This window comes from Propithecus coquereli, unplaced genomic scaffold (assembly GCF_000956105.1).
Source record: "Propithecus coquereli isolate 6110/MARCELLA unplaced genomic scaffold, Pcoq_1.0 Scaffold436, whole genome shotgun sequence".
NCBI classification, from domain to species: domain Eukaryota; kingdom Metazoa; phylum Chordata; class Mammalia; order Primates; family Indriidae; genus Propithecus; species Propithecus coquereli.
Genome location: NW_012150130.1, coordinates 953,338 through 967,229, shown reverse-complemented (window position 1 = coordinate 967,229; position 13,892 = coordinate 953,338). Strand labels below are relative to the sequence as shown.

The 13,892-nt window shown below is 36.6% G+C and overlaps 1 protein-coding gene across 1 annotated transcript in view; it reads left to right on the top strand.

Moving 5' to 3' along the window:
• Positions 1–13,892, top strand: part of ITFG1 (integrin alpha FG-GAP repeat containing 1) — a 323,849-nt gene that overhangs the window by 156,362 nt on the left and 153,595 nt on the right. The window contains exons 5-6 of the mRNA XM_012653960.1: positions 1,391–1,498; positions 4,126–4,298. Coding sequence (XP_012509414.1) covers positions 1,391–1,498; positions 4,126–4,298 — 281 coding nt within the window. The remainder of the gene's footprint in view (positions 1–1,390; positions 1,499–4,125; positions 4,299–13,892) is intronic.

The following is a 13,892-nucleotide window of genomic DNA, read 5'->3' as shown; positions in this document are numbered from 1 at the left end:
TTATTATCACAAATAGTAATCATGGTCATAAGTAAGTAAATCACGAAATTAAATGAGAGAAATCAATTTTGCACTTTGCTGTGCCTTTTTACATTTCCCTGCAGAGGTCAGCTTCCATTGGCTAGATTTTCACCCCACTCAGCCTTATAATTCATTTTGTTTCTTTGGAATACACTATTGGAGACTTAATGGGCTTGCTACAGTAATATAGCTTTCTTAATATGTAAACCTATGCAGTGAAGGATATTTCTTTAAATAATTTTTATTTTTTCAGACAGTATCTCACTCTGTTGCCCAGGCTAGAGTACAGTGGTGTCATCATAGCTCACTGCAACCTCAAACTCCTAGGCTCAAGCCTAGCCTACATTAGCCTCCCAAGTAGCCGGGAGTACAGGCACATGCCACCAAGCCCAGCTAAATTTTTGTATTTTTAGAGATGGGGTCTCGCTATGTTGCTTAGGCTCATCTCAAACTTCTGGCTTCAAGCAGTCTTCCCACCTCAGCCTCCCAAAGTATTAAGATTACAGGCGTAAGCCACTGTTCCCGGCCTAATGATAATTTTTTTTTAATTTCCTTCTAAGTGTACAAATTAAATGATCTAATAAACCATAGCAAATAAATCAGTAATTAAAGCAACACAAAATCAGGCCCCAAATTTAAAAGCTAAGTAATTACTCTCTTGTGAATGTCCACGTAAAGAGATTTAGCTTGGGGATGTCAGAATCTGTAAACCCCAAAAGGTAGGGGGGACAACAGATAGGAAGGGGCACTAGAGGAGCAACCTTCAGGTTCCTCAGTAACCTCACCTCTGCAGGTGTTTGCAGAGTAGTGGGCAGCTTTGTACAAACCAGTCAGTTGTAAAGGACATCTGTATTCCGTTCATTTGCTTTTTTATTGATAAAAATTTATTGGTACTTTTTAGAAGCCAGAATGCTAAGAGCTTTATAACGCTTGGATTAAAGTTCATGCTGAATAAAAGGCACTTAAAACTATGTATAATGATAAGAGTCTCACATTTAAAAGATGCTATATAATAATGGATTGCTACTGACATGCTTATTTTTCTCCTGTGGCAGCAATGATAATTACGTGAATAAGTCAAAGCTACATTTTTTAAAATTGATGATTTTAACATTAAGGCGTGAAGTTGGGTCTTTTTCCAACAGTGGATAAATGCTTAACCACAAAAAAGTTTGCAGTTTAAAGTAAGACACAGTTCAGATAATAGGTAGCAAGGGCCAGAGTGATTTTTAATTGAATCATATTCATTATAAACCCATGTGTCAAATTCTTCAGTTTTGTCGAGATTGATGTAGACTTTGAACAAATAGAAAATTGAATCTGCCATACGAGAACACTTTCTTTTGTGGCTATTAATGGACTTTTGAAGTTTCTTTTGACAGATGGAGATGGACACATGGACCACTTACTACCAGGGTGTGAAGATAAAAACTGCCAGAAAAGTACCATCTACTTAGTGAGATCTGGGACAAAGCAGGTATATCAGCTTGTTTTTTAATGTAAACAGAGTTATTTGCTTGAAAGAAATCTTCAAGGGTTAGAAAAGGTATCTGAAAAATCAGAGAGAAACCCAAAATTAAGTTATTGACGTCCTCATTTTGACATCACAAAATACATTTAAATCTATTTTTTGTTTATTGAGGGGAAAGGTACTATTTTAATCATATCTGGTAAAGAAAGCCCATTCTGGATACTGTTATTAAATAACCTGTTAGCTTTTTATATGGCAAAACACACTATAATAAAGGGTTATATAGAACAACATTTTATCTATTTTCAAAGCTAATGTTGTATTTATTTATGATATCTAAATCTATTTCATTCTCTCATACTGACTTTTTACCTGTAGCTTATGGGTAAGCAATTTAGAATATGATAGTCACAGTGGAGGATTATTATGGACATGATAAGTTATAACAATAGTATTTGAATTAACCAATTTTCTTTTCTTTCTGGAGGGGTAATAAATGATAGAGTAACACTTGGACTTTTATAGCCTTTGTGGGTCGGGAACATCACATTTTATATGAAAACACCAAAGCAAACAAATCCTCAAACAGTCAGCATTCTAATGGCATTTACCTAGTTGGTCTGAGTACGGTGATATGTACAACTAATTGATCACAACCAGTTACAGATTTCTTTATTCCTTCTCCACTCCCCATGCTTCACGTGACTAGCCTTAAAGACAAAAATATTAAGTAAATAAAAGCATATAACTTTCACACTTTTATCTTGAACTTTTTTTAAAGTTTTGAATCACTCTAAACATTAGTTCAAGTAACTCTTCATTATTGAGTCATAAGTAGAAGTAAACCTATGATTTAGTCTATCCCTTCAAGTGACACAGTACTGTAAGAATATTTTCAAATTATACAGACATCTCTCTCTGGGAAGATAAATGTCACAGTTCTTTGGTGACTATTTTGGGAGTCACATTAAGTGAAAAATCTGTTTACTTTTTAGACCTTATTACATTTACCTTAACAGGAATACTTTATCTGATACAGCTTATCCTCATTAATAAACTGTCAGCCTCTTTGGAAATTTCTCATAACTTGGCATTTTGTGGAATTTCCCATCTTCTTCTAAAACTAAACCAGTAGTTTTTTTCAAAATCAAGTGAAACAAACATTTTGATGATTAAGTAATACTTTTTTGCTTGAAGAAAAATTGAAAAATTATTAAAGATGCAGACCGGTTTTTAAAAAAAAAAAAAGAAACTCATTTTCTGTATGTCTTTATCAAGTTTTTTTTTCTTATGGCAAAATATACTTAACAAATGAAATGTTGGAAATACCCTGTTTTTACTACACCTTTTCAAGAAGCCATTTTTAATATGGTCTGGCTTGCAGCTATAAAAATAAGTCACCTGCTTATAAGGAAAAGAAGAGAATCTGTAGGCGTGTTTGGCCTCCTGCCATTTCAAGTCAGCTGTGCCCACTTCTGTTCGGACGTCTTAGGTTATCTGCCAGCGTTTGGACTCTTAGCTAATTGTGGGCACATCTATCATTTTAATGGCATGATGACCACTCTTCAGATTTTTAGTTATTAGAAAGTGAAGATTTGTGCAATGAGAAGAAAAAAGGAAATTCCAAAAGCTCATTTTGAAATGAGCCTATTCTCTCTGTTCTCTTTACTGCAATCAAAACAGAAATAAAGGAATTTACTAAAAATGTAGCTTCTAGCTGTTTTAATGACAAAGCTCATTCTCCTTGGCTAAAAAGTTCTTGTCAGTTCCAGACAAAGCTTGTTGGGCCTGGTGTTGTTTGGAAAGCCTCATGAGCTGCTTGGTTGGAGGATGATGACTGAAGTCATCTTAATGTGTAAGAGGCACAGCAGGGGAACAAGGGAGACTTGGCAATGTTCTAACTTTCTTCCTAAGTTGGTCCTCCTGAAAGGACATCAGTATTAGATGATATTACAGTTTGCTTTAACTAAAGCTTGAAATATTCATTTAAGGCTATATCCCCACTTGACACAAATTTTAAATTGGGTAGTTCAACTACATGAGTATTTATATCAGTTCATTGCTAAAATTTGTGTTACAGGCCAGGCATGGTGGCTCGTGCCTATAATCCCAGCACTTTGGGAGGCCAAGGCAGGAGGATCGCTTGAGGCCAGGAGTTCAAGACCAGCCTAGGCAACCTAGTGAGATCCCATCTCTACAAAAAATTTTAAAAATTAGTCAAGTGTGGTGGTGCACGCCTGTAGTCCCAGCTACTCAGGAGGCTAAGGCAGGAGGATCACTTCAGCATAGAAGTTCGAGGTTGCAATGAGCTATGATCACGCCACTGCACTCCAGCCTCGGTGACAGAGCAAGACCCTGTCTTAAAAAAATATATATGTGTGTGATACTGTGAAGAAACTTTCTAAGGCTTTATATGCCAGTTCGAAGATGACTGCTGATAAACTCTAAGGGAGACTTTTTTTCCCCCGAAGTGTCAGTCACCTATTCATTAAAGTAAATTATAATACTTTACCATATTTTACAGAAAGAGAAGTAAAATAGTGCTTATCTTGAGAACTTTAATTGATCATTTGTTTTGCAAATGGTGAATTTTTTTCTAAAATAAAGTCTAATCTTTTTCTTTTATTCCACAGTGGGTTCCAGTCCTACAGGATTTCAGCAATAAGGGCACACTCTGGGGCTTTGTGCCATTTGTGCATGAGCAACAACCACTTGAAATACCAATTCCAATTACCCTTCATATTGGAGACTACAACATGGATGGCTATCCAGATGCTCTTGCCATACTGAAGAACACATCTGGAAGGTGAGGAAATTAAATCAAGTGAGAAATATTTGTTAAGTATCTTCAGTATGACATTTTGTAACTGAATAGCACCTGAATATATTATAGTCCCTAAATAAGGAACATGATAAACTTGGTTCCTATTTTTTTACATGGTCCCTGAACTTCTCCCAAGTGCTTAGAATACCTGTTCCTAGAGAGATAAGTTCAAGATGGCTGACTATATGCAGAGGAACCAAAATAGCAAGTACATGTTTATACTTGAAATAGATTGTCTAGGAGAGGACACTGGACTTCAACAGAAATGATGGGAAGCACCAAAAGCAAGTAAGGAGAGGGAAGCAAGGCAGCTTACTTAACTGGAATCAGCTGGGAGCCAGGAGAAGCTCCCTGATGCAGGGAAACAGTAAGAGAAATCCCCAGGGCTCCGCAGTCTCTCCATGATGTTTTACAATCTTAGCTATAGAAGAATCCCTCGACCCACATGGGCCTTGAGACTAACATAGGTAGCTGCCTAGAGATTGCAAAGAAATATTGCCCCAGAGAGGGACCTCATGCGGAGTGCCACAGGCATCCAAGCCCAGGGCAAGTGTAGCTTGGTGCCATTCTGAGATCCTAGCCTCCAGAGGTCTGTGTCCTTCCCTGAAGCTGGGCTGAAGCTGCCACTGCTGCCTCCAGGGCAAGGAGCAAGGGGTGGGGGGCAGAGGGAGGTGGGGAGTCTGACACTGCCATGAACCCTGAGGACAAATCCTACCACCGTTGCCACAGGTTACTGTGAGACCAAGGTGTGAGCATACCGCACTCTCTACAGCTACCCATGCTACTCCAGCTGAGAGGGGCCCTGCCCTCCCTGGTGGCAAGCTCTTATCCAATACCGTTTTGAGAGCCTGGCCTACAAAGTTGAGTCTTGCCTTTGGGTTGGGCTGAAGTGGCTGTCACCTCCAGGTCATGGAGAGTGAAGGAAGACTGGTAACTTTCCTGTACTTTGAAGACAAATCCCACCCCTGCTGCTGCTGTAGGCTGTTGTGGGAACAAGGCCCAAGCAAACTGTACACCTCACACCTTCCTGCCTATGCCACTCCAGCTTAGAGGGGACCCCACCCTTCCTAGTGACAGCCCTACAGCACAGCCGCCACTGCCCATACCTGAGCATTCTGCCTGTAGCCTGAGGACCACTCCTGCCTATGACAGCCAGCGCCCGAATGCTCTACCAGGAGAACTGAGGACAAGTCCGCTGGCCCAGTCCCATCCCCCCAGTAATCCAGCATGCCATACAATTGCCTGAAAAGCAGCCAGCCCAGTCCACCTTGACTGGCACCTGATCCTTCCCTCCTGGGTCTGATGTTCGGCCAACCCAACCTGCCAATATAACCACAGCTAGCACCTACCTACGTGTGCCACCAGTAGGCCAGAGGAGTGGCTACCCCAACCTATTGCAGTTACCGCCAACACCAACATGGACCATTTGGGTTCTGGTGGGTTGCTCTGCCACTATTACTGCCATCACGCACATCACACCAGCTACCCAGGGACTCAGGAATGTGCCCACATATACAGCCTACCATTGCCACTACCCACATTGGAGCAAGCCTCTTCAAGGCTCAAGAATTGGCCTTCCTGGACCCACTAAAACCAGTAACAGCATAAGCTGTTCGGGGGGCCAAGAACAGGAATGCTCAGCCCACCAATGGGGCCAAAGTCTGGCCCACCTGGCATCCTAGTCCCCGGCAAAACTTTACCACAACCTCCACTAATAACTGCACCTAAGCCACTGAGGTAATCATAGATACAACTGACACTGCATATAGCAAAAGAAGTCACATGGAAATCACACTACTGCAGGTACCCAAAATCAAAGCCAAAGCATCCTACCCAACCAATGGCATATATACATCTTCAGGAAGAAGTTCTCCCCTATGAAAGCAATTCCAAAAAATTGGAAGAAACAACTATTACATCAGATGTATAGGTAGATAGCCAATGTAAGGACACAGAAAACATGAAAAAGCAAGTAAATATGATGCCACCAAAGGTGGTGCAACAGATTGTAATTAAAAGGAAATTCATGAAATCCCAGATGAAAAATTCGAAATACTGCTTTAGAAGAATCTCACTGAGATACAAGAGAAATCAGAAAAACAGTTCAGTGTATGACTGATAAATTTATCAAACACATATTTTTAGAAAGCGCCAATAAAAAATTCTGGAATTGAGGAACTCATTGAATGAAATACAAAATACGTTTGGCATCTTCAACAGTAGACTAGATCCAAAAGAACAAAGAATCTCAGAACCTGCAGACAAGTCTTTTGAAATAATCCAGTCAGACAAAAATTTTTTAAAAAACCAAACTTTAAAGCAACCAAATATTGGAAATATTGGTGTCCTTGGGTGCGAAGAGACAGCAAAAGGATTAGAAAACCTATCTAACAAAATAATATTTGGGGTTTTTTGTTGTTGTTGTTGTTTTTTAATTATAGAGGCGGGGTCTCACTCTTGCTCAGGCTGGTCTCAAACTCCTGACCTCAAGTGATCCTCCCACCTAGGCCTCCCAGAGTGCTAGAATTGCAGGCGTGAGCCACCGTGCTCGGCCACAAAATAATATTAATGGATTAAAACTTCCTAAATCTAGCAGCAGATTTAGACATCCACATAGAGGAGGCTTAGCGATTTCCAAGCAGATAAAATGCAAACACATCTTCTCCACAGCACATTATATTCAATCTGTCTAAACTCAAATAGCAAATCCTAAAAACAACAAGAGAAAAGCACCTAGTCACCTATAAAGGAAATTCCATCAGACTAACAGGGATTTCTCAGCAGAAACTGTATAGGCCAGAAGAGAATGGTGTGATATATTAATAGCGCTGAGGAGGTGGGGGGGGCCAGGGGGGGAAGACCCTTCAGACAAGAATTACTATATCCAGCAAAATTATACTTTAGGTAACAGAGAAATAAAGTCTTTTCCAGAGAAGCAAATTCTGAGGAAATTTGTTACCACTACACAGGCCCTACAAGAAATGGTCAAGGGTGTCCTAAACCTGGAAGCTATAGGATGACATTTATCATCATGAAAACACACAGAACTATAACACTCACTGATAAAGCAATCACATAAAGGAGGAAGAGAAAGGAATCAAATCGTACCACTATGGAAACCCACCAAACCACAATGACAAACAGTAATAGAAAAAGAAAGGAACAAAGAATATATTAAACAACCAGAAAACAGCAAGATGACAAGAACAAAGCCTCACATAGTAATAGTCGTCTTGATTATAAATGGATTAAAATCTTTTAAAAACGTGATCTAAATATATTCTGCTTAGAAGAAACTCACTTTACCAGTAATGACACACACAGACTGAAGTAAAAGGATGGAAGAAGTTATTCCACACAGATGGAAATCAAAAGCAAGTAGGAGTACTTATACTTACATCAGATAAAGAGTTTACATCTGAAACATTAATAAAAAGACAAAGCAGATCATTACATAGTGGTAAAAGGACCAATAAGCAAGAGAATATAACAATTCTCAAAATATATGCACCCAACACTCTTACACCAAGATTCATAAAGCAAATATTACTAGATCTAAACTAGACATAGAATACATCAAAGTTGGGAGATTCCACAGTCAACTCTCAGCATTAGACAGATTATCTAGACAGAAAATCAACCAAGAAATATTGGATTTAAACTATACTTCAGAGCAAATGGACCTAACAGACATTTACAAAACTTTTTTCTTTCTTTTTTTTTTTTTAAGAGATAGGGTCCCATTCTGAAGGCCAGGCTGGAATACAGTGATGCAATCATAGCTCACTATAACCTCAAACTCCTGGGTTCAAACTATCTTCCCAACTCAGCTTCCCAAGTAGCTAATACAGTAGGCATGCACTACCACCACGCCCATTTACAAAACATTCTATCCAATGACTGCAAAATATACATTCTTTTTCCCAGCATATGGAACATTCTTCAGGATAGACAATACATTAGGCCACAAAAAAATTTGCAACACTTTTTAAAAAATTGAAATAATATCAGGTATTTTCTCAGACCACAATGGAATAAAACCAGAAATCAATACCAAGAGAAACTTTGGAAACTCTACAAATATGTGAAAATTAAATAGCATGCTCCTGAATGATCATCAAGTCAAAGGAGAAATTAATATGGAAATCAAACAATGTCTTGAAACAGATGAAAATGGAAAAACAATATCCAAGAACCTGTGGAATACTGCAAAAGCAGTACTAAGGGGAAAGTTTATAGCTATAAGTGCCTACATCAAAAAAACAGATTACAAATTAATAGTCTAACAATGCACCTCAAGAAAATAGAAAAATAAGAACAAACCAAACCCAAAATTAGCAGAAGAGAAATAATAAAGATCAAAGCAGAACTAAATGAAATAGAGAATAAAAAATCAATACAAAGGATCAACAAAATAAAAAGTTGTTTATTTGAATAGATAAGCAAAATTGATAAACCACTAGTTAAACTAACCAAGAAAAGTGAAGATACAGATAAACCAAATCAGAAATGAAGAAGGAGACATCACAACTGATACCACAGAAATACAATAGGTCGTCATCATAAACTATTATGGACAACTATATGCTCACAAACTGAAAATCCTAAAGGTAATATATAAATTCCTGGGAACAAACAACCTGCCAAGATTGAACCAGGAAGAAATAGAAAAGCTGAACAGACTAATTAAGAAGTAGCAGGATTAAATCAGTAATAAAAAGTCTCTGAACAAATAAAATCCCAGGACTGGATGGATTCATAGCTGTATTTTACCAGTCTTACAAAGAAGAACTGATACCACTCCTCCTGAAACTATTCCAAAGGATCAGAAAGGAGGGAATTCTCCCTAACTCATTCTATGTGGCCAGCATCACCCAGATACCAAAACCAGACAAGAATACTGCAAAAAAAGAAAACCACAGACCAATATTTTTGGTGAACATTGATGCAAAAATCCACAACAAAATACTATCCAATCAAATCCAACAGCATACTGAAAAGATAATACACCATGATCAAGTGTTATTTTTTCCACATATGCAAGGATGGTTCAACATACACAAATCAATTAATGTGATGCATACCAAAAAAATAAAAGAAAAAAACTATATGACCATCTCAATAGAAACAGAAAAAGCATGTGATAAAACTCAACCTCCCTTCATGATATAAAAATCTTAAGAAACTAGGCATAGAAGGAACATACCTCACAGTAATACAAGCCATAGATTACAAACCCACAGTTAACATCATAGTGAATGGGGAAAATTAGAACGTGTCTCCTCTAAGAACAGAAAAAAGACAAGGATACCCACTTTTGCCACTCCTCTTCATCATAGTACTTGAAGTCCTACCAGAGCAATCAAGCAAGAGAAAGAAATAAAAGGCATCCAGATTGTAAAAGTAGAAGTCAAATTGTCCCTTTTTGTTGATAATATGGTCTGCCTAAAGACCCCACCAAAATATTCTTAGATTTCAGGAATAAATTCAATAAATTTTCAATAAAATTCAATAAAATACAACATCAACGTACAAAAATTAGTAGCATTTCTATACACCGTTAGTTATCTAGCCAAGAAAGAAATCAAAAAGGCAATCCCATCTATAATAGCTACCAAAAATAAAAATAAAATAAAATACCTAGGAATAAATTTAACCAAGGAGGTGAAAGATCTCTACAAGGAAAACTACAAAACACTGGTAAAAGATATTGAAGGTGGCACAAACAAATGGAAAAACATCCCATGCTCATGGATCAGAAGAATTAATATTAATAATATAACATAACTGTATGGCCTAAAGCAATCTGCAGATTCAATTCAATCTCTATCAAATTATCAATATCATTTTTCCCAGAATTAGAAAAAACAATCCTAAAATTCATATGGAACCAAAAAAGAGCCTGAATAGCGAAAGCAATTCTGAGTAAAAAGATCAAAGCTGGAGGCATCACATTACCCAACTTCAAAATATATAATAAGGCTATAGTAACCAAAACATCATGGTACTAGTATAAATATAGACACCTCGACCAATGGAACAGAATAGAGAACACAGAAATAAAACCACTTATTTAAGCCAACTGATCTTTGACAATGCAGACAAAAGTTTACATTGGGGAAAAGACACCTTTTCAGTAAATGTTGCTGGGATAATTATATAGCCACATGCAGAAGAATGAAACTGGACCTCTATCTCTCACCATACACAAAAATCAACTCAAGATGGATAAAAGACTTAAATGTAAGACCCAAAACTATAAAAATACTAGAAGAAGGCCTACGAAAGACTCTCTGGGACATTGGTCTAGGCAAAGAATTCATCACTAAGACCTGAAAAGCATAGGCCACAAAAACAAAACTTAATAAATTGGGTTTAATTAAACCAAAAGGCTTCTGCACATCAAAAGAAATAATCAATAGGGTAACAAGACAACCTGTTATATGGGAGAAAATATTTTTAAACTATTCATCCAACATGGGACTGACATCTGCAATATGAAAAATACTGAAACAATAGGAGAAAAATAATTCCATTAAAAAGTCGGCAAGGGGCACAAGTAGATATTTCTCAAAAGAAGACATACAAATGGCCAACAGGTTTTATGAAAAAATTCTCAACATCACTAATCATCAGAGAAATGCAAATCAAAACCACAATGAGATTTCATCTTACCCCAATCAGAATGGCTGTTGTTAAAAAGACAAAAAATAACAGATGTTGGCGAGGATGCAGAGAAAAGGGAATTCTTATACACTGTTGCTAGTAATATTGGATGTTTATTTTTATAATGAAAAAATGGCTATGGAAAACAATATGGAGATTTCTCAAAATTTTAACAATGTGATCCAGCAATCCCACTACTGGGTATCTGCCCAAAGGAAAAGAAATCAATATACCAAAGGGATATTTGTACTTGCATGTTTATTGCAGCACTATTCACAATATTAAAGATATGGAATCAACCTAAGTATCCATCAGCAGATGAATGGATAAAGAAAATGTGATGTACATACACAAGGGAAAACTATTTGACCATAAAACAGAATGAAATCTTTTGCAACAGTATGGATAGAACTGGAGGTCATTATCTTAAATAAAATAGGCCAGACACAAAAAGGCAAATATCACATGTTCTCACTTAAATGTGGAAGCTAAACACATTGGTCACATGGAGGTAGACAGTGGAAAGATAGAAAACAGAGACTGTGGAGAGTGAGTCGGGGGTAGGGGAGAGAACGAAGAGAAGTAGGTTAAAGGCTATAAACGTGCAGTTAGAGGGAATAAATTCAGTGTTTGATAGCAGAACAGCATGGCTACAGTTAAATAAAAATGTGCTATACTCGGGATGGACTCCCTAAATACCCTGACTCGGTTACTGCACATTGTGTACACGTACAAAATTTCATGTCCCCATCAATTTGTACAAATTGTTAAAATAGAATACTTGTTTCCACTCACAGATTCGTATTCTGTAAAACAAAAATGAACATCCAATCGAAAGTAAAAAGTTACATTTCACTCAACAAAACTTGATCTTTAAAAAGTCAAGGTTTTTTTATAGGCAGATTACCCCATTACATTTGTGACTGAAGCCCGGGGTGGTTAAGAGATGACCCTAGGCTTTAAGCTCGTTCCAGCCACTTACTATCTGTGTGTCCTGGGAAGATTACCTAAATCCTCATCTGACACAAGAGTAATAATTGTACCTCTGTCAATGAATTATAGTAAACATAAAATGAGGTAAAATGAAATGAGCCACTTAGTAAGATACTCCGCACATACCGATTTTATTTTCAGTGAATGTTCCCTTATTGTTGCCTGTTTTGTAATGACATTGGAAATTACAACGTGACTATTGATATTATTTGCATTTATAAATTTATGAGTACATTTATTGCATTACCAGTGAGTTTTAATGCTGCAGCTAGTTTTGGTTTTGAAATAAAAATACCAGCAGATAAAACAATGTAGCCTGAATCTTGGCAGATGCCATAAATGTGAGTATTCCTAAAATTTAATGCCTTATTGTTTTGTTCATCTCACGATTAGTTGTATTCTTTGGCATTTATTCTTTCTTAACTCCTGTATCATTTGTCTATCCATAGTTTTCGCAAGCATGAATTTATTTGTTGATCATAAAATTAGTAATAACTCAGCTCCAAATTCAGTTAGGCTTGTGATGCAATACAGCTTCCCTGGAAAAACTCAGACCTGTTACTGATTTTAACACCAAACAGTGTTGCTGGAAATCTGATTTTTAGATAAACATGTATCATTAGTCCCTAAAATATTTGTAGAAAATTGTGGAGAGTTTATAAATTATAATGGCTCTGAGTTGTGTTTACAGAATTTTCTGGGGACATGGTCATCATGCTCTGTTATGCAGAGTTTATATACACTAATAGCTTAGGTGTGTAGCAAATGTGACGTAACCAAAACAAACTTCTGAATGGAACGTGAATATTGTTTATTCCTTTTAAAAGTATAGCAGCACATAAAAACAAAGAAATGTAAAAACATTTTATTTTGGACATTTGCTCTGTTCAAAAGAATAAGAACCTATTATTACTCATCTTTGGAAGAACATCCAAATAATTTTTATTTTTGCCATAAAAGTTTTTTATCAACACTTTCTCTTTTAAGGCTTCAAATATTTAACTTAAGTTCCTTTACCATTTCAGCAATAATAATGATATCAACAGCGAATTCAGCAGTAAACATAATAGTTGTACAGGAAACATAGATACCAAAGACAGTTGTGATTTCTTATGAAAGTCATGATACTTTTATAAAGGCAACTGTTTAAAACTTAGGGTTTCTTTTCTGTACTTCTGGGCTAAATGAGAATTGTAGGATAGACTTCAGTGTGTCTCAGCGTTCCATCCAATGGAATTTGAAAGGGGAATGTGTATCTTGGAGAATCCAGCACAATATATTCTTGACACTTAGAATTAGGAAAAATACGGTGGGCTTTATAATCCTTTCCTACTGTCTTTTGTTGAAAAAACAGTTTATAATTTTTCACTGATTTCTAGACTGCTATATTGCTGAAAATTAGCACAAGGCTGATGTTTCTAATTTGAGGGATTGTACCTGGAGAATTCTGTCTCCTTTTTTCCTGCCGATTTTGAAAATCAGGCAGGGATTAACTATACAGATGAGAATACAATCCACAACATTTATTTCATCAAAAGAATTTCTGAAGCTATGGTTTCTTAACTTGTTTTGTGGTTTTTGTTTTGAGATGAGGGTTTCAGTTCTATTTGTGTTTTACTAAATTTGCTGAAAAACCTCTCTACTAATGACATTTTATAGAGGCAGCAAGTAACTTTATACAACATGGTCAGAGATCAGCTGTTTTATGTATTTATCACCATAGACACCTGAGTGTTTTTCCCAGTTCCCTGTGTTTACTGTAATGGTCTTTATTTAGTTACTTTGTCTTAATTCTCTAAATTTTATTTTTTTTTGAGAAGACAAGAAAGGCAAAATGACCCTGTTCTAATAGTAAGTAAGACTTAAGAGTATACTATGATTAATAGTATAGAAATATAATTCTATTTTTAGAAATTG